The 21,778-nt window shown below is 31.4% G+C and overlaps 1 protein-coding gene across 1 annotated transcript in view; it reads left to right on the forward strand.

Moving 5' to 3' along the window:
* LOC148312442 (ethanolamine-phosphate phospho-lyase-like) overlaps positions 1 to 21,778 on the forward strand; it is a 33,128-nt gene that overhangs the window by 6,619 nt on the left and 4,731 nt on the right. Inside the window, exons 4-8 of the mRNA XM_088277285.1 lie at positions 8,354 to 8,588; positions 11,144 to 11,237; positions 12,873 to 13,087; positions 14,093 to 14,312; positions 21,350 to 21,594. Coding sequence (XP_088133411.1) covers positions 8,354 to 8,588; positions 11,144 to 11,237; positions 12,873 to 13,087; positions 14,093 to 14,312; positions 21,350 to 21,594 — 1,009 coding nt within the window. The remainder of the gene's footprint in view (positions 1 to 8,353; positions 8,589 to 11,143; positions 11,238 to 12,872; positions 13,088 to 14,092; positions 14,313 to 21,349; positions 21,595 to 21,778) is intronic.

Raw genomic sequence — 21,778 nt, forward strand, 5'->3', positions numbered from 1 at the left:
TATAAGTGTCTACAATATGTTAAAGAAATACAATTATAATGTAATGTTTTTAGAAGATGCGTGATCAATATACATTTAAAAATATATTTTGAGATAACAGATCTCATATTTTCGTTTAGAATTTGGTCCCGGGTCGTGACGACATTTTGTTTAATTTCATAAGTATTGTATTTTCATAAAACTTATTATTATGTACGAAATTGCTAAGATAATATCCAACATATGAAAGTAAATAAACCAGTTGATGTAATAAATTTATCTTTGTTGAGTAAATAATGATGTTTTATTAAATATTTGTTCTTTATCAAACAAAAGTCATGTCAAATTTAGTTTGTACCGGAATAATCTGGAATTTGAGAAGTTCGCTTTATATTACAATCAACAGCTGTGTATTGTTTTTGGATAATAAACATAAATTTCTCGTATATCCATTAGAATCGACTTGAACAGAGCATCAACACAGACGAATCGCTTTTACAAGGAGTGTCAAAAACTTATAACTTGTATAAAATAAACAGGCGTGTTTATATTGTACATAGGAATAACAAATTGAGATGAATCATGTATCGTTTTTTTTTAAATGAAAAAAGATGGGGAAGTCCGAGCATCCCAGGGCTTACGATCTGGCATTATACTGGCTTAAGTGATCACTTTATGCACTTGTGTAACGTTCACCATTCGTGGCGAGTTAATGTTTTTGTCTTCTTTTACGGCCCGAGTAACTTCAATTAATATTAATGATATCGTAAACTGAATACAAAGTAACTACTATTCTTCCTCCATTTCCTTTTTTCGTATTACAGAAGTGCCCTTTCTCCTGAGATAATATAATTAGGTCACTTGTATCCTAACAATTAAATAAATAAAAAAATTACATTTTATTTTATTCTACACGTCTTGATCATTTTCTTTTGAAGGTTTTATTCTGCCATTTTTTGGTGCTACATTGAATAATAATGAAACAACATCCATTTCTTTTCCACTTTTGTTTTATTTGACCACCGACCGGGTATCGTCGTTACCGACATTCTTAAGGCGTTTGTCCACTACACGGGATTTTACCGTCCGGCACGTCAGTTAGCGTTTTAAAACGATGATTTGCTTGGTTGGCTTGTGCTTTTGTCCGTCTTTTTTCGGATCGGTGCGTGGACACGTTGCACGTAAATTCGATCACGCTAAACTGTCGTAGTCGCTTTCATTTTTCAAAACCGTACTGCCGGACGGTAAAATTCCGTGTAGTGTACAAACGCCCTTATTGTTCACTCTTGTAACCATCAACTCTTCATTTTGGGTGAAGCGGGTATCATAGTTGTGTACTAGAGTATTTTTATACTTACTAACTATGATATCCATCATATTCCAAGTACTGGAAGTGACTTCATATGGTTATATATATATATATATATATATATATATATATATATATATATATATATATATATATATATATATATATATATATATATATATATATATATATATATATATATATATATATATATATATATATATATATATTGTGCATATACACTCATACGTTTTACGTTTTTATTATTTTCTAAGAGATACTCAAAACTGGGTAGCAACCGTTTTGATTCAACTCTAAATAATACTAAAATTTCAACTTTATCTTTTTGCAAAAATTATGACAATAAAAGAATACATATATGATACGATAACATTTTTATGCCTAGTCATTATTTTCTTTATCACAATAAAAATAGCTATAATTTATAATGTGTGAATTTAATTTGTTTAATTTAAAAAGAAATAAACTCATAGATAACGTTAAGTGCAGAAAACACTGATTTACAATCGCTATCTGAATAATATTTGAATAGTTTAAATTTCATAGTAATGTTATATTTTTATTTTATCTTTGGGTAGTGATACGATTTTTAAAGATTGCGTTATATATAAAATCGCTGATGGAAAGACTTTTTTTTATATAAATGTTTTTTTATGATATTATAAGTATTCGCTTACGTAATTATAAAAATAATAATTTGGATAGATTACAAAAATACTTTTTAAAGTCTAAATTTTATTTAATTTTTAATTTTTTTGATATTTTTATTATTATTTGGGTTAACAACAGCAACATATGTAAAACAAAACAATTAAAAGAAATACATTAAACAAGCCAATTACAGTTAACCACAGAAACATAAAGATTAGTACAAAATATTTAGTCAAAATATTTATTTATTTACAAACTAATTACTGAACGTTGGAGATATTTTAACTAAGGAAATATTTCTACAAGGAATGGTTTGTTTTTTTCTGCGATTAGTTGCTTTTAAATATTTACCATTCAGCCTAAATATCGAATCTGCCAAATTTTAAAATTATTTTAAATACGGCTCTGAAGATGGCATTTAAGAAATCTTTTTTAAATCTGGCTTTGATTAATACTACAGCTGACCCTTATCTGCACCCACTGGTGCATAGGGTACTGCATCAACTTGGTGTCATGTTGATTTGATCGTTTATTACATGAACGTAAGGAGAAGGCAATCAGTCCTACCCTTCAAGTACCAGTTCAAAGTATATTGAATAAATATTAGAGTGAAAAAACACTCATATTTATTTTGACCCCCTGGGAATTGAACCCAGAACTTCCAACTGTTCTCGCCACTAATTTATGGAGGCGGACAATGTCTAGTTAAAAAATCAAATTTTCGTTTTATGAATATTTTTTAATTTTGTAAATTGATTCTGCAGTCATTTTATGGTAATTAATATAAATCCATTTTTAACATTAATTTCACTGTTTCTTAGAACCTATGGTTACTCGTGTTTCGATTTTTTTCAAATACCGAGATACGGTTTTTGAAAATGATACGGAATGCATTAAAACACAATGGATTTTAAGAAATAGTGATATTTACCAAATGAAGTTAAAATTTAAAATATGGTTTAATTTTAAAAAAATGAGTCATTTGTTAATTTGGTATTTGAATGTGATGCGAGATGCATCAAAACACAATAGATTTTAAGAAATAATGACATTTAACAAGTGAAATTTAGAATGTTTTTAAAAGTTAAGTACAGGAATTTGTAAATTCATTTGTAAATTAGAAAATGATACAGGATGCGTCGAAACACAATAGATTTTTGATGTTTACGAAGTGAAATTTTAATGAAAAATTATTTTTAAAGTTAAAAAAGTAGTGGCACTTGTAAATTCGGTATTTGAAAATGATGCGTGATGCGTCGAACGCATTAGATTTTTGATATTAACGAAGTGAAATTTAAGTTAAAAATTATTTTTAAAGTTAAAAAAGTAGAGGCACTTGTAAATTCAGTATTTGAAAATGATATGGGATACGTCAAAACACAATAGATTTTTGATGTTTACGAAGTGAAATTTAAATGAAAAATTATTTATAAAGTTAAAAAGTAGTGGCACTTGTAAATTCGGTATTTGAAAATGATGTGGGATGCGTCACAACACAATAGATTTTAAGTAATAGTGATATTTGCCAAAGAAATTCAAATCAAACATATTTCAAAAGGTCAAAAAACAGAAGCATTTGTAAATTCGGTATTTGAAAATGATGCGTGATGCGTCGAACGCAATAGATTTTTGATATTAACGAAGTGAAATTTAAATTAAAAATTAATTTTTAAGTTTAAAAAGTAGAGGCACTTGTAAATTCGGTATTTGAAAATGATGTAGGATTCAGCAAAACACAATAGATTTAAAAAAAGAAGTGATATTTACCAACTGAAATTTAAAATATTTTTAAAGGTTAAAAAAGTAGAGGCACTCGTGAATTCGGTATTTGAAGCAGAATCCATCAAAACACAATGGATTTTAAGAAATAGTGATATTTACCCAGTCAGATTTAAAATATTTTTCAAGGTTAAAAATCTAGAGACAAATGCGTAAGAATACTTTGGAGATACTGATAAAACACGTTACGCATAAAAATAACAAAAATATTTTTCAGTGTCTAATTGGTATTTAGTATGCTTTAATCCTTTGTGTATCTATAAAAAGTAAAAATAGGCAGAGGTTTCGCGAACAAACAGGGTAATCTTGCATACACAATATTATCACGGTGCTTGGCACTTGGCGGTAGTATAAATAGACTTGTATAAAATCTGGTAAGCGGGATCACAATGTTTGAACGTACTTTCAGAATCAACACACCGCTACCTAACTGTAAGCAGTAACTATGCAGAATTCTTATAAGTATGTGCTGGAATAATATTTATTTTCAGAATATTCTCTATAATTTATTATGTTTTGCTGACAACGTATTTAATGTATTCTTGTTTATAAAAGCTTAAAACAACTTGATGTACTCTTATTGTGTAGATATAATATATTATGCAAACATGTTTAGGACCCGGCGCCTTAGTACAGTTATATTTATTTATTTATGCAATTTTGTCCGCCTCCGTAGTGTAATGGTCAGCACGCTCGGCTACCGTTCTGGAGGACCCGGGTTCGATTCACAGGGGGGGTAAGAATAAATATAAGTGATTTTTTCACTGTAATATTTATTCAATATTACCCTGGACTGGTACTTGAAGCGGGGGGCTGATCACCTTTCCTTCATGCGTAAACGATCAAGATAACGCTGCGTTTATATGACGCAGTGCCCTATGCACCATTGGGGTGCGGATAAGGGTTTTATTATTATATATATATATATATATATATATATATATATATATATATATATATATATATATATATATATATATATACATATATATATATACATATAGATATATATATATATATATATACATATACATATATATATATATATATATATATATATATATATATATATATATATATATATATATATATATATATATATATACATATATATTTATATATTTATATATATATATATATATACATATACTCGTATATATCCTTTTACATCAAATATAATAAATAATTAAATGCATTTTCAGTTTTTCAATTTCATTTGCAAAAAGTTTTCACAAAATCATGCAGGATAGTGTACACATTTACATATAATAAGCTTTCTAAATTTATACTACAAGTTTCGCGAGTTTACACGTTTTAGGGTTGTAAGTTATACTTATATCGTTCAGAAATAAAATATGCTTGTATAATTTTTTAATAAGAATAAAACTAACTTCGTAAGGTAAGTTCTGCAATCTTCTTGTATGTTTTCCAACAGGATTCTGGTGTTTAGTCGTAAGTCTGTACATTTAGTAAACTAATTAATTTTTTTATTTTACAAAAATCCATTTAGTTTTTTATTATTATTATTCATGTGAATTATCGTTCAATCGAATCAGATAACACATTATTTTAAGTAATGGATACTTCATTTATATGCATTTAGATTAAGATGCATTTAGAAACATAAAGAAAACATATAAATCGGCTTGCCTTTACATACGATGTTTGATAATGATATTGAATGCAACAAAACTCGTATTGTAACAGATTTAAAGAATAAGTGAAATGTACAATGATTAAATTTAAATAAAAAAATGATCGATATTACTACAAAGTGACTGCCAAATCAATATATACTAACATAATCTTTTTAAACCTAATGAGTAATAAAAGGTATATATTTTTTATTATTCTGGCATTAAATTCGTAGCGTAAATAGATGATTTAAATATATTAAACACTTGTATAAAACCATTCTCGATTTCATTATAAACACGACTACTTTAATTAAAATTTACCATTTTAAAACACTTTGGAATGAAAAGAAATATGGATATGAAAAAAAATATTTTAAGAAATATGTAGTGATATTTACAAAGTGAAATCGAAATATGATATTAACCAAGTGAAAAAATAAATAGATATTACCACAAAGTGACTGCCAAATCAATCAAATGAAATTAAACATGTCTAGTTTCCAAAACAACATATATTCTTATTAACCGGTAAAATACAATCTTAATTTGTATTTTCACCATTCAAAATATTAAGTTCTCAAAACTTGAAGTTTTTAAAATAGTAAACTCAAAAGTGATCTTATGCAAGTGATTTATATTTGTATTTAATAAAAAGAAGGTAAACTAGGGTTTACCTATAATATCTTTGTAGGCAAAGATATTATAGTTAACACAAACATATGTAGATAGTTATTTGTTAATGACAAAACACAAATTCAATTAACATTTATGGTATGTAAAACATAATAATGCTTTTGCGTCAGTAGGCTTTGTATAATAATATAACAATGTCATCACACCGATATTAAATAATAACATAACAATAGATAACACTTTATTATTGTAACAGCGTAAGCAGGTCAGTATAAAGCTATGATCATAAAGAAAATCGACTTGTGTCGTTTCACTAAATTAAAATGTAATAGTCACTTCAATAACAAGATCATTTTATGGGAGCAATTTAACCTCAGATTTAACATAAATTCTGAAAGTGCAGTTACCTTCGTAACGATTTAATTCCTTAGAAACCTGAATGAATGAATTACCGGTATTGTATAAGACCAACCATCGATTATGTAAGTACATATCTAAGTATATATATTTACATATTTATATATGTACCTATATATATATATATATATATATATATATATATATATATATATATATATATATATATATATATATATATATATATATATATATATATATATATATTTATATATATATATATATATATATATATATATATATATATATATATATATATATATATATATATATATATATATATATATATATATATATATATATATATATATATATATATATATATATATATATATATATATATATATATATATATATATATATATATATATATATATATATAAATATAGGAGTTTAAAAAACTAAGTACTATGGTTGTCAATCATGGGTAGAACAGTGAATGTTACACGTGTGTAAAGTGATCACGTGAATCAGCCTATGACAGGTCATAAGCCCAGTAAATACTCAGACATCCATATTCTTCCTCATTTAAGTTGAGATGTCAAAACCTTTTACATTATTAACCTAATCAGAGCTTATAATTTGATCGCACTTGTCCAAGATTTAATTTCACGTTCGCCATTATTCTATTGGCCAATAGTGCTGCGTAATTTCACTCTTAGCCGTCAGAACATGCGATGTACCGAACTGTCGGAACGGGAAGCTGCAGTAGGTATTTGGAATTGATGTCGCAGGAAGGGATCAATGAGATGAGTAGTGATGACGCCATCCCAACACATAAAGCGCTGAGGGGTGGACAAATCAATCTATTGTCTTGGATTGGGGATATGGATGATTGGAGTATACCCAACACTGATTTGTGGACCGACAATTCTCGGGTATTTGCAACTGTGTATAGTGAATAATAGCCTGTTTTGAAAGATGCTTGATGCCTATTCAACAAGTCTGATAATAATTTACAACGTTATCAGCATATTTAATGCAATAGTTGTATCCTTTTTTAGGATTTTTCGTGATATTGATTTAAGTATTGAATACATCTAAATCTATTTAGGCTTGTATGGTTATATATTAAAAAAAAAATCACATTTATAATACCACTTAATTGTATAATATCACTCATTAAGTGGTATTACACAAGTGTTATATTTAAAAAAAATAATCATCATGCCATTCCACAAAGTTTATGCCGAATCAATAAATAATATATATTATTATATGAAATTCTAAAAATTGGGACTGACCGGAGCATTTCGTCGTAACGTAACATTCGCGGAAAGCATCCGACGTAACGTGTTACTTTACGACGAAATGCTCTGGTCAGTCCCCACCTTTAAACTATCTTTTAACACCTATATCTACGATATATTTCCAAATATTTTTATAGAAGTGAATGTTTACACATTTTTTCTTGTTGCTTTGATTTATCTAAGCTTTGATTTATCAAGCTTTGATTTATCCACATTAATTTTTATTATACTCTTTTTTTTCAAGCTTTGATTTATCCACATTAATTTTTATTATACTCTATTACAGTATTATAATATGTATTCATCTTCGACAAGTACAAAGTATTTGTCGAAACCGGTTTGAATAAAAGTACCAAATATAAAAATGGTTAAAACAAAGTTTGTCTTTTATAATTTTTTAATGTTCATATAATATGCGAAAGAGTATCAGCGAAAAAAAATTGAAACATCAAATAAAAATAAAAATGTATTTGCTTAAAGATAATCAACTTGCGGAAGAACTTAAAAAAATCCCATCAAGAGAACAACTACACATTTTAAGAATTGGGTTAGATAATTCAAAGTGCATGTAGCAATAGAAGTGATCATCATCCTAAACCTTGAGAGTCGTGAATCAAAGAATTAGTCTTAGGCATGTGTTTTTTTTCAGTAATCTAATTAAATCCTTTTATTTGCAGTTGGACATTGCCATCCTCGCGTCGTCGAGGCTGGATGCCGTCAGATGTCGCTCTTATCCACCAACAACCGCTTTCTGCACGATCAAATGGTGGTCCTCGCCCAACGTCTGGTCGCCACCATGCCCGAGAGTCTTTCCGTCTGCTATTTCGTAAACTCGGGGTCCGAAGCCAATGATTTGGCTCTCAGGCTCGCCAAGACCCACACTGGCCACAAAGAAATCATAACCCTGGACCAGTGAGTAATTTTATAAGTCATTTTTTGTATTTTTAATCTAGGGTCGAGATCGAAACCTTTGGGAACACCAAACGACACTTGGACAACCTAGGTATTTTGATTGTTTATGCATGTGTGTATGTGTAGATGGTGTTGTGGTGTTGTGGTGTCGCTTTTTTTATTCGCCATTTACAAAATGCAATAAAGCATAAACGTAAATATAAAGTTATACGCTATGTAAAATACGTTTCCATGTCGCATGTTTCACATATAGAAGCTGAACGGCTACATTTTTTCCGTTTTAACAGTATGTATGTATTTTCAATTTATTTTATGATTTAATGGTTAATTTAGTACCTTCATTAAAATCTTCATTTAGTCGTAAACTTTGTTATCCCTCAATTTCAAAACTACGCTAGGTCAAATAAATGACTTATCTTGATTTGGAACTGATGTTTGGTTAATGGTACCCGGATGTTTTTTAATATAAATGTGAAGTAGCTTAATTTGACGTTGCGCGACTAAATGAAGGTTAAAAATAATCAAAGAAATATTGACAAACCTGACTGTAGTAACAGGGTATCATAAAATGGATATATAACAACTAATAATTACCCCTGTTATGTCAAAATCACTTATAATGTTACAAATTAAGTGACATAACTTTGCCCCAATAAAGCATTAATGAACATTTAAAAGTAGGTACGCAGATTACTAAGGCTTGTCATGTTACACTGTTATTAATGATCAATGTGGTTTGTAATCATAATTATGTTTAGTTCTTTAGAAATAAACCAGTGTGGTGTTAAATGTGCAAAATTCATTCCAGTCGATCTAATGGCGTTGTTTTTCCATTTATTTCTTTCAGCCGATAACCTACACATAAACACAAAACATTTGCAACGTTGGAGCCTGCGGAACCAGGTATGGCCTTTAAAAGGGCCGTTGGGCCTTGTAAGGGCTTGTAAGGCCTTGTTAGGGCCTCGGTAGGAGACATCGCCACTACGAGCTTCTCGACATTGATTTAACTTGTATTGCTTTGACCAAAGCAAAAGTATCAGGCCAAGCTTATATCAAAATAAACTAGGCTTCATGTCTAAATGTTATTTTTAAAATATATCCACACCTATTTTACTTTTGCTTGAGTCAATAGCGAACATCTCATCCGAATCTAAAAATGTGAACCATGTTATAATATGAACAGTTGTGTTGTTAGTTGCTTGTGATTAAAATGTGTGTTTAAATATTTCAAATACTTGGTATCAAGAATGAAGAAATCCGTCTACTCAAAATGGTGTCAACAAGAGTGCCGTAGTGCCGTGGTAAAGATAACTAATATTATTTTTCAGTACAACTGCATTATGTGTTATTTATAAGATTATCACTATTATTCTACATACCGTGTGTACAACGTACAAGTGTGATGGCGTCACATATACTTAAAAATCCAAAACCTTTTTTAAAACTATAAACACCAGTTGTTTTAAACTGCCTTCCCCCTTTCCATGAATCGTTTTCCCTTTCGTCCAACACATTAAAATAATGCGATTTCCGGAGATCCATTTTAAATTAACGTTGTTTATTAAAAACCCCGTTTCTTTTGATGTTTTGTACACGTGTGACCCCTTAACGTTCACTGGTAATACATTTCATGATACATTAGGTTCACTTGATTAATTTTATTTCACTAACAATATTTCAAGATTTTACAAGAATAAAATGTTTGTGTTAGTGATATAAATATTTAGCTACTCATCGAGATTTTAATATACCGGCTTAAGGACTCACGCGGCACTTCATCAGAACAATTACAATACCACCATGTAAACAGCACTAATAAGGTCTACTACAGTACTACTCACATACTGACAATTGACTCGGACCGAGGACCAATATGCAATAAGGGTAGCTGTCAAAAGGAGGTCGAGTAATTGTGGGTTAAGGAGAGTGACACTTTTTAAGATCACTTTTTAAGAACTGACGAAGAGATAGATACGTTTTGAGACTATGTAGTTTACTTGAATCTACATAGGTGAGGTGTTGTATACTACAACAACTAACATTTAGTTAAAATGTCTGACCACTAGGATAATGCTTTATTTTTAACATTGTATTCATGTGAACAAACACACACACACACACACACACACACACACACAAACACACACACACACACACACACACACACACATACATTTTTTTGTCAAACTCACCAACATTCCAATTACTTTCAGGGTGAATTTACCGGTATATAATTTCACTATCAATCAACCCGTTTTTGCATATAAAAATCACGAATTATTGCTTGATTGAACACGAAATAGTAATCTATTAAAAAAAACATGAATTAATTTTCCATTATACTCCTCGGAATTTTCAGATTTCAACTGATGGCAGTTTTATGATTCTGAAAATTATTTATATGATTGGGATATCGATAAATGGATTCCTTACAGTTGGATGTTTTTTCCTGATTCTCGGAGGCATCTTATAGACCTGTCAATATTTGTGGATGAGTGGTTTATATATACATGTAGAGATTTAGGGATGGATGCTATCTAAACTATTTGTTGCAGTGCATACCATGGTCATCTTAATACAATGATAGACATCTCTCCATACAAGTTTAAACTTCCTGGAGGTCCACCTCAACAAGACTGGGTTCATGTGGTAAGTAATTCAAAATAATAAATTATTTTCATATTATTTTTATTATTATTATTATTTTATTTTTTTTACATCTCATCAAAGATGAAGAAGAATATGGAAGTCTGGGCATAAACAACCAATGACGAAACCAGCCGATGACGGTCGTCAGCCCCGTAAATGCCCAGACTTCCATATTCTTCTTCATCTTTGATGAGATGTCAAAAAATAATATGAAAATAACTCCTGTAATTGGAGATAATCCAGATTTTGTGAACAAGTATTTGGACACACTCAAAATGTTGTAAATAAATTATTTTACTTTACATTTATTAAAATCTCAACAAAGGCGAAAAATATGTAAGAAGAATATGTAATAAGTCTGGGTATTTACAGGGCTTATGACGTGTCGTAGGCTGGTTAAGATATCACTTTTGCACACGTGATATATTTACCAATTCTACCCATGATTGACAAACACTACAATTTTTTTGGACCTAATAGTTATATTGATCAATTTCATGACACAGTTTGTGTGAGTTCACAACAACCATTTGTGTTGGATGGAGGAAAGTTTTTATTAAGCAAAGACTCTTTTCATTTGTACGCAAGTTCTGAATCCTGGATTATATTCACTCACTGAGGCCCGCCTGAGAACATGATTTTAATAAAAATTTTGTTTTTTAAATTTTTTTTTCTCAAATATTTAGAAAATTTATTTATTAAATTTTCATTTTTTATTTTTATTTTTATACTTTTCACAATTGTGTTAAAGTTTTCACAATTCAAATATTTCATCATAATTTTAAAAAAACAGCAAAAGTAAGAGATTTAGCTTTTCTTTAATTTCTTATTTGAAAATAATCTCTTTAATAATTTTAAGCTGGTATTTTCGCAAATTAAGTGATTCAACTTCTAAACCTTCTAAGGATTATCCGCTAAGATTCTACTTAAAAGGCTTGTAGGTAGGTATCACAATAAAGAAAGGACTGAGAGAATTAGTAAGAAATTAAATCAGGTTTATTTTTTCTTTAAAAAATACCAAATTCTTTAAATCAGGGTCTCAAACATGAATACGTTGATAAGTCTTGTCAAGCTTAACGTACTAGTTTCTGATATCTTAACATGGATGAAAAAATAATTTGGAAATCTGGGTATTTACAGAGCTTACGACCTGTCATAGGCGATTATTTTTCTTTTCCACTAAATCGTATTTCAGGAGTTATTTTGATATTTATTATCTCAACACAGGTAAAGAAGAATATCGAATATAAAATATAATATAATATTCAAGAACAAGGTTTCTAAATCGGTTCATATATATAGAACTTCCAAGTATTTCAGTAGTGTGGTTGTCAATAATTTGTAGAATTGGTGAATGTTACACGTGTGTAAAGTGATCACTTAAACCAGCCTATGACGGTTGACAGCCCCGTAAATGCCCGGACTTCCATATTTTTCTTCATCTTTGATGAGATGTCAAAAAATAATAAGAATATCGAAGTTTGGATAGAGAAAAGAAGTCAGGATTAAGTGACACACAAGGTGGCTTGGTGGGTCTCTGCAAAAATATTTTAAATATGTTTATAATTTCTCTTTTAAATAAGTGTACACAATTTATGTGAATAAAAAAAATAATAAAAGTAAAATATTGTCCAGGCGGCAGTGCCGGACTCGTACCGCGGCAAGTACCGCGCGCCCACTCACGGGCGCTCTGAGCGCGAGCTGAGCGCGCTGTACGCGGGCGACGTGCGCGACCTGTGCGCAGGGCTCTGCATCACCGGGCGCCCCGTGTGCGCCTTCATCGCCGAGAGCCTGCAGAGCTGCGGCGGACAGATCATCCCACCCGAGGGCTACTTCCAGAAGGTGTACGAGTAAGTACCACTAGTCCTCCATCTTCTTCTTTTTTCTGTGCCACTTCTAACGAAGATGGGCGATCATCATGGTTATCTTGAATTTTGATGCTGCAGCTCGGCACAGTGATTTGGTGCTTCCGCCAAACCATTGTCGTAGGTTTTTCAGCCATGATGTCCTTCGGCGTCTTTGAGTTCTTCGCCCCTCAATCTTACCTTGTATGATTAGGTGGAGAAGATGATATTTTTCATTTCTCATGACGTGTCCGAAGTACATCAGCTTTCTCTGCTTGATGGTCCTCCATTTATAACTGCTAATTAGCACAAAAAGGTGTACGAGTGAGTACCTCACTGCAAACTGCTACTCTTCCGTCTGTAACTGCTAGTCAGCACAAAAAGGCACTTGAGATTCTAACTCGAGTTTAACTAACTGCCAAATGTTAGAATTTTCGTAAACTGGACAGAAAAAAAAACTTTGCTCACAGCCTGTGCATCTCTACAAGATAAAGTGCGTCACATCACCATATTGCGAATATGGACAAGATATAGGGGATGCAAACCATACGTTCTTTCACTGTCCGCTCACAACAGAGAAGGAGAACATTCAAAATAGCTTAACGCAGGCAGAAATTCAACTTCCCACCCAAGTATCCACCCTTCTTTCTGGACCTAATTCTAGAATTGCAGTCATAATTTTTAAAATGATAAAGCTAAACGCATTTAAACTATGATTTTTTATTATGAATTGTTATAATTATTTTATTTGTAAATAAACATAAAAAATTAACACCGGCAGAAACATTCTCTAACTAGGTAACTGTTGAGTAAAAAAAAGTAAAGAAAAAACCTTCCGGAAGACTTTCGACATTCTAAGTAAACTACAATAATATCCAGTTTGCCTCCTAATATTTTCACTAATATTTCCATATCAGCACAGGGTGTCAATGAGCTGTGTGCGGCTCAGACACTTCAGTTTGACGGCTTCTAGTTGAGATAAGTTTTTATATGAGAGCTTATAATTCCCAGGTATGTAAGGGCAGCCGGTGGTGTTTGCATCGCTGACGAAGTACAGGTTGGATTTGGCAGAGTTGGTAGTCACATGTGGGCCTTCCAGACTCAGGGAGTCGTGCCAGACATCGTGACTATGGGCAAACCGATGGGCAACGGGCACCCAGTAGCTGCAGTAATCACCACTAAGGCCATCGCTGCCAGCTTCAGGGATACTGGCGTGGAGTACTTCAATACGGTAAGAAAGAAAAAAAAACACCACTTTTAACATAGACTTTATTCTTATTTTTTTCCTTTTTTCTTCTTTGTGTGTCATGTAAGGTGTCCCCGACGTTGACTATCACTTGAGATCATGTGTTTATGTCTTGAGCAGGTCTAAACAGCTCCTCATTTAATGCGGCTGTTCTAATCCTTGTCCAATTTCGTATATTCTAGAGCCAGATCTGCTTTCTGTCCACACCTCGTCGACCCTCTATTTCACCTTTTATGATTAGGTGCAATACTTATACTTCTCTCCTCTTAGCACATGCCCCAGGTAGGACACCTGCCGGACCTTGATATCAGTCAGCAACTGTATCCTTGCTCTAGCTTTTTGGAGAACATTTACGTTGCTGACCGTATTGGTCCATGGGATGTAACATTTTACAATACAAACACATTTCGAATTCGTCTCATAGTGCTGATCTTGAAGGTCTACGATTCAACTCCGGATAAAAGCATGGACCAAACATGGCGACTAATCATTCTTTGCCTCAGATTGAGATTATAATTACAGATTTTTTTCCAGTATTGATTCATAACGTATTGTCGATTTTATTGATATTTCGATTAAATTTCTTCTCCTTACGATCAGATCACCATGAATCAAAATTAATCATATTGCTGCTATAATTTTCATTGAAAAATAATTTTAAACGTTACTGATATTTAAACATCAAATAATGATGGGTTTTCATAAAAAGAATTAATACATAATATATAAATAAAATACAGGATAAGCATATACATTTTTTCTTCCTTTGTCTTTATAATATCAGGCTTCGTTTGAATGTTTTTTATTGATTACTCAAGTACTTAATATGGGTCAGAGTCTATGTAATTAGAGAGATTAATAACTTATCAATTTAATTGATATCGCTAAATTTAATTAAGTTACTTAAAATATAAGGTCAGTAAATACACACATGCACACGTACATACATATATGCCTTTATATCCTGAGTATTCTTATCCGTATGATATACCACTCGTATATGTGTAATAAAAAAGTACGGTATTTATGACATTTTATCCTTCTATTTACTATACTCGAATAGCTCTGCCTATAAAACGATAAAATATTACTGGAGAGCGCCTGTTTGCCAATATAGTAATACGTTTTAAGTACATCAAATATACGTATTTTTGAAGATAAGTAAAGAATATCCAAAGAAATTATTTCAAGTCACACTATGGAGGCGATTTATTTTTCAAATGTTCGTATTATTAATCAAGTTGTGGTGGAGTGGGTTCGAACCTTGAAACTCGGACTCAACAGTCCACGTCACTAACCATAGGACCACAACCTATGTATATTTAATTTATAAAGCGTATATTAAGATTTCATTAATAAATCACATTTTTAATTTAATTTTCACTTGGTAAATACCAATTTTTCTTAACATCTATTGTGAAACATCGCTCACTCCTTTCAACAACGTCAAATATCAAAAATCGTCAATTTCCAGTTGTGCATTTTTTCTGAATGCCCAGAAAATGCACTATATCCCAGCAAAAGTGGCATATTTTTAAATTAATATTTACCCGCTGCAGGGCACAATGTGTTGATTTTGCATTTTGAAGAAAATGTATTGTTTAATTATTTTTTTAAATGGAGAAAAAACATTTAGGTTTTACCTAAAAAGATGTGTTGCATAGTAAAAAGTTAAAAAAGTGGCTTGATATTTATTTTTAATGCATTTTATTATATTCTTCAACTTTGAAAACGATCACCTGAAAAATCAAGTTTTTTGATATACTTATGACGTTGTTGAAGGGAGTGAGCGACATGTTTCGATGCATTCCGCATCATTTTCACACCCCACACAGTGTTTGAAAATGACGTTGAATGCATCAAACACGTGCCATAATAGATTTAAAGAAATAGTGGTATTTGCCAAGTAATTTTTTTATAAAAAACGTATTATATTTAGAGACCATACGCATGTTGGAGTCCAAGATAACCTTTGATATGTAAGTGAGTTAAGTGAACATAATATTGACGCAACGATATTATGATTGTTTTTGCATGCTGAGTGTGCACGATGAATAATTTTACAGGGCCGAATCGAACACAATAAATATGTGACGCCTATTTTAAAAATCCGCCAGATCCAATTTTATAAGATTTTAAAATAAATACTCTATCAGAATGCCGATTGTGGGTTTTATTGTTTAAAATATTTTATACTTGAAAACTCTGCTTAAAAAATACTTAAAAACAGCGTTTTATTTCAAACTCCGCTATATTCATGGAACTTGCCATCTGACCCATATCGGCCAATCAGATAGCGGGGATACGTAAAAAATTAAGATGACTTCATTATCGGTTTGTGTCTCTTGTTTTTTTTTTAAATCTGAAATTTTTTCTACAAAAATAGGAAAATTCTCTAATTCATAATATTTAATCTGAAGATAGACATCTTTTTAACATAAATTTTGCTCGGAGAATTTAGCATTTTTTGTAAAATCGACTCACATGGATCTGGCGGATTTCGAAAGTAGGTGACATAAATATAATATAATATTTTATAGTACGTTCGCCTCCGTGGTGTAATGGTGAGCGTGTTTAGCTATTGTGCTAGAGTTAAATTTATGAGGCGAATATGGTTAATAATAGAAGCAGAGGAAGACCGAGGAAAACTTGGCATGATCAAGTATTTAGTTAGTTTGTTAACTTTATGTTTTCTTAGTTGTGTCTGGATCATAAAGAAATAGTAACACTAAAATTATTTTCTCATTAATTAATTCGGCAGTAGCTTTGTGGTAATATCTATCTTTTTTTATTTAAGTTTTACTTGGTACCAATACTAAATAGTGGTATAAACCAAGTAAAACTTAGATTAAAAATTGTTTTTACCGAAATCATCATAATGCCGCCCGAACTCTAAAGGGCGCTTGTCCACTACCCGGAATTTTACCGTCCGGCAGTCTGGTTTTGAAAAATGAAAGCGACTACGACAGTTTAGCGTGATCGAATTTACGCGCAACGTGTTCACGCACCGATCAAGAGCTCCGATCCGAAGAAAGACGGACAAAAGCACAAGCCAATCCAAGCCAATCATCGTTTTAAAACGCTAACTTACGTGTCGGATGGCGAAATTCCGAGTGATTCCGTGTAGTGGACAAACGCCCAAAGAGTTTAAAATTCTCGGTTTTTTTAAATGAATTTTTCGGCCCAATATCCTCATGTTTTAGAGCCGGCTCTGCGCGCACGCGATCATCACGCCTGTATCCACTAAGTGTCATTAAACTCTGGGTATTGATAAGCATGCAAGGCTGTTTGTTTGTTACTGTTTACTCGGAGATATTCGTATTATTGTGTTGACATGTTCTGTTGCTGACTCAATGTATTCGAATGTTACATATATTGCGATAATTGATGTTATCTCAATTTCATAACGCGTGCTTTTGACAGACCTACATGCACAACGCGTGGGCTCTAGGAGCGCGCATCTCGTGTCGATATATAACATTTGTAATTTTTTCAATTTAAATTATCTCCTACTGATTATTTAAATGAAAAAAATGTGATTGTTATGTTATACTTATATTCTTTAGAAAAAAACATCAAAGTAAATTCTTCTATATCCAAATCCTTCTTTACAATCTGGGTTTCTCCGATTAAGAATTATTTATACATTTTGACATCTCAACAAAGTTTAACAAGAGTATGAAGTCTGAACATTTACAGGGCTTACGACCCATCAAAGTGGCTGGCTTGAGTGATCACTTTAAACATATGTAAAATTCACTATTCAACCCAAGATTGACAACCACTCTACTCAAATTTCAGTAGATTTGTGTGTAAGATCACAACATTACTTTTTTTTTAAAAAGAGAAATATTTTTGTTTTTATTATTTACACAAATATTTCAATTTTATACTATGTGTGTGAGGCTAATTATTAGAATTAGGTATCAAATTGTGGTAGAGTGGGTTCGAACCGAAAAATTCTGACTCGAAAGTGCGCGACACTAACCACGGGTCCACAACCCGACAGTAATTTTATTTAGTTTTATTCCAATTTAAAATCGAGATCTATAGAATGGAAATCATCCTTATAAATATTCTATTATTTAAACTCTACCCTTACCGTTCTGAAAAGGAGGCTAACACCATAAATAATATAACCAGAGCAAACGAAGTTAGTCAGGATAATGCATTAGGTAAAATCTACCGCAAAGATACTTCAAAGTAGGAAAATTCTATTCGTCGCGAAATATTTGAAGATAAATTTACTTTCGCGGGAACTAAAATTAAATCTAAGTTAAAGTTTCCCGCCGGCGCAAAGTAGCCCCTTCGTCAGATCCACCGCTCTTCTGAAATCGCGAAATGCAAATATGAAATAATGAAGTATGCAAGTTTATTGTAATGAAGCCTTGGCAGGGTTCTCGCTAATTGCTTTGTTCAATCCCACCCTTGGGGATGCATGGGACTGCTATGTCGGTGTGAGCTTTATACTTCGTTCCTGCGATGCGAGCGGCTGAAACGCGAATTCAAGAACGCTGATTTTTTTATTGTCGAGTTTTGTATTTGTCTTCATGGCGTCGTTTTAATTTTTCGCGTCAGTGTTATTTGTGTTCATTAACATGTAAACTGTTATACTGCTATGAAGTTTTAATTATCCATGAAAACAGTATTTATATAGGTATATATTGTATATATATATATATATATATATATATATATATATATATATATATATATATATATATATATATATATATATATATATATATATATATTTATATATACATATATATATATATATGTATATGTATATATATATATATATATATATATATATATATATATATATATATATATATATATATATATATATATATATATATATATATATATATATATATATATATATATATATATATATATATATATATATATATATAAATATATATGTGTGTGTGTGTGTGTGTGTATAGATATTTATGTTAATATATTTACCAAGTAAGCTTTAATTAAAAATGCAAAGTTTATTATCACAAAGTGACTGCCGAATCAATTAATGACAAACAATTTTACAACATTTTGAGTGTGTCCAAATACTTGTTCACAAAATCTGGATTATCTCCAATTACAGGAGTTATTTTCATATTTTTTTTACCGTAAATGCCCAGACTTCCATATTCTTCTTCATCTTTGATGAGATGTCAAAAAATAATACAAACAATTTTAGTATTAATATTTGTGCATGATCCAGATAAAATTTACAAACTAACTAACTATCACGTTGCTTCTTTGCTGGGGTAGACAAAGAGTTTAGAACGCCAAACCAATCTGTCTTTGCAAACAACCTTTGCTTCTTCCACATTCATGTATCTCTTCATACATACCCTTCGAATATTCCGACTCCTGACCTGACCACTTTCAAATATTTGAAATACTCGATCATGCCTTATAATCCTTTTCCTTATAATCCTCTTCTTCTTTTACCAACCACACTCACCTTATAACTTTGTTCAACTATTCTTTATTCACTTATTTTATTCACATGTCCAAACCATTTCAACACACCATATATTACCACCCTCTCGGTAATTATTTTAATCAATTACGGATAAAATGGACATGCTCAAACAATGTTGAATCCTTAACATAGCCAATAATTGTCAATATCAATTATCAATTCAAGTGCCTGTCCACTTAGACTCTGATCAATATACCAATTTGACATACGTTAGCTGGTGAATTCTAAAGGCAATCCAGAGAACGTTTCACAAAGTGTTTGTGGGATATTGAACGACAACAATACGACGAAACAGACGTCATTAGAAAAGCTAAAATTGGTTTGATGAGAACACATTGAAAGCTCCGTATTCCAGGATTTGATACAGAAGCTCTCAGCTCTTTGTCAGACCATTTACTTATATTTTTTTCATGAACTTATTAGCAATATTATAAGAAAGTATCAAACAAAAATTTCTCCCGATTTAACTGTGGATTTACATTTAACAGCTTTCAATGTCCTTGTTACTAGCAATCTAAATAAATACAAATTTTTAAAACTACCACCAAGTTTCTAGAAGTGCCCACGTATAGGTGGAGAGTGGGATTACTACATTATTGTAGTTAGTAAGTTCAATAAGTCAGCTAGATCTAAGTTCCAACCCGACGGTAGGTTCCAAGGCATTTGCAGAAAATGTTCAGTTATCGCATTTACCACTCGACTATTACTCTCCGGCATTCTATGACAGATCCCTTTAAAAAGTTTTTTTATCGGAAGAGTAGGGAGAGAGAATAGAACGCCACACCACTCAAATACTTTTCAAACATTCTTCACCTCTTCCACATTTACGCATCTCCTTATACATACCCGCCGATTATTCCAACTCCTGACCTGACCGAATTGAATTATTTGACGTACTGGATCATGTCAAGTTTTCCTTGGTCTTCTTCTGCTCTAAAATTTGTTTAACTATTCTTTCTTCACTCATTTGTTCTACACCACTCTTTTATCGGCAATACTTATTTTAAGTTTTTCATTCTTTCCTTATTTCACCATTCCAACATCGTACACCTTTTTGCCGCACATTTGTCTGTGAGAATGGCATTTCGATTGCGATCAGTCCATTTCTATCCTTATTATGCCAATTTGATGCTTCACTTCCATAAATATTTTTTTCATGAAATAAGAACACCTGATGTGTGTTTATTAGGTTAAAATCTTTTAAAAAAAATGTATTAAAAAAGAACTCCACCGACAAGACACACAAGGTGGCTTGGTGGGTCTCTGTAAAAAAAAAGTTCTAAATATGTAAAAAATTGTGATTTAAATAAATGTATACAAATAAAAAAAATAAACACATAATCACGAACCTAATATACTTTTGAAATCACAACCCTAATTCACAACCTTGTACAATATATTTACTACGACATAGAAAGACAACAACACAATGAAGACCTTATGTAAACAAAATACCCTTATTATGCACCGCAGTAAAGCAAGCAATAAAAACAATTATTAAAAAGATAAACTATTTATTTTTCAGTATGGCGGTAATCCAGTGTCATGCGCCATTGCGAACGCAGTTTTAGACGTCATCGAAGACGAGCAGTTATTAGACCACGCCCAGAGGGTTGGAGGATACTTGCTGCGCGCTCTAGAAGTACTGGGGACTAGGCATCCGCTGGTGGGTGACGTCAGAGGACTAGGGTTGTTCTCTGGAGTCGAGCTGGTGCTAGATCGGGAAGAGAGGACGCCTGCCACGCAGATAGCACAACATGTCGTGGCAAGGTAAGTTAACATTTATTTTTATTTTTTAAAAATCAAAAATTTACCCTAAAAGAAAGGTATTAAGATGATATACATAATACATGGTCCAGAGAAACAAGGCATTGCCAGCATGTTAGTTACATCTGTCGAGTAGTGAGAAGATTTGTCTTTGCTGTAGAAACAAGTTAGATTACTAAAATAAGAC

The sequence above is a fragment of the Brachycentrus maculatus genome, unplaced genomic scaffold (genome assembly GCF_059751285.1).
Source record: "Brachycentrus maculatus isolate JH-2025_06_01 unplaced genomic scaffold, ASM5975128v1 h1tg000040l, whole genome shotgun sequence".
NCBI classification, from domain to species: Eukaryota; Metazoa; Arthropoda; class Insecta; order Trichoptera; family Brachycentridae; genus Brachycentrus; species Brachycentrus maculatus.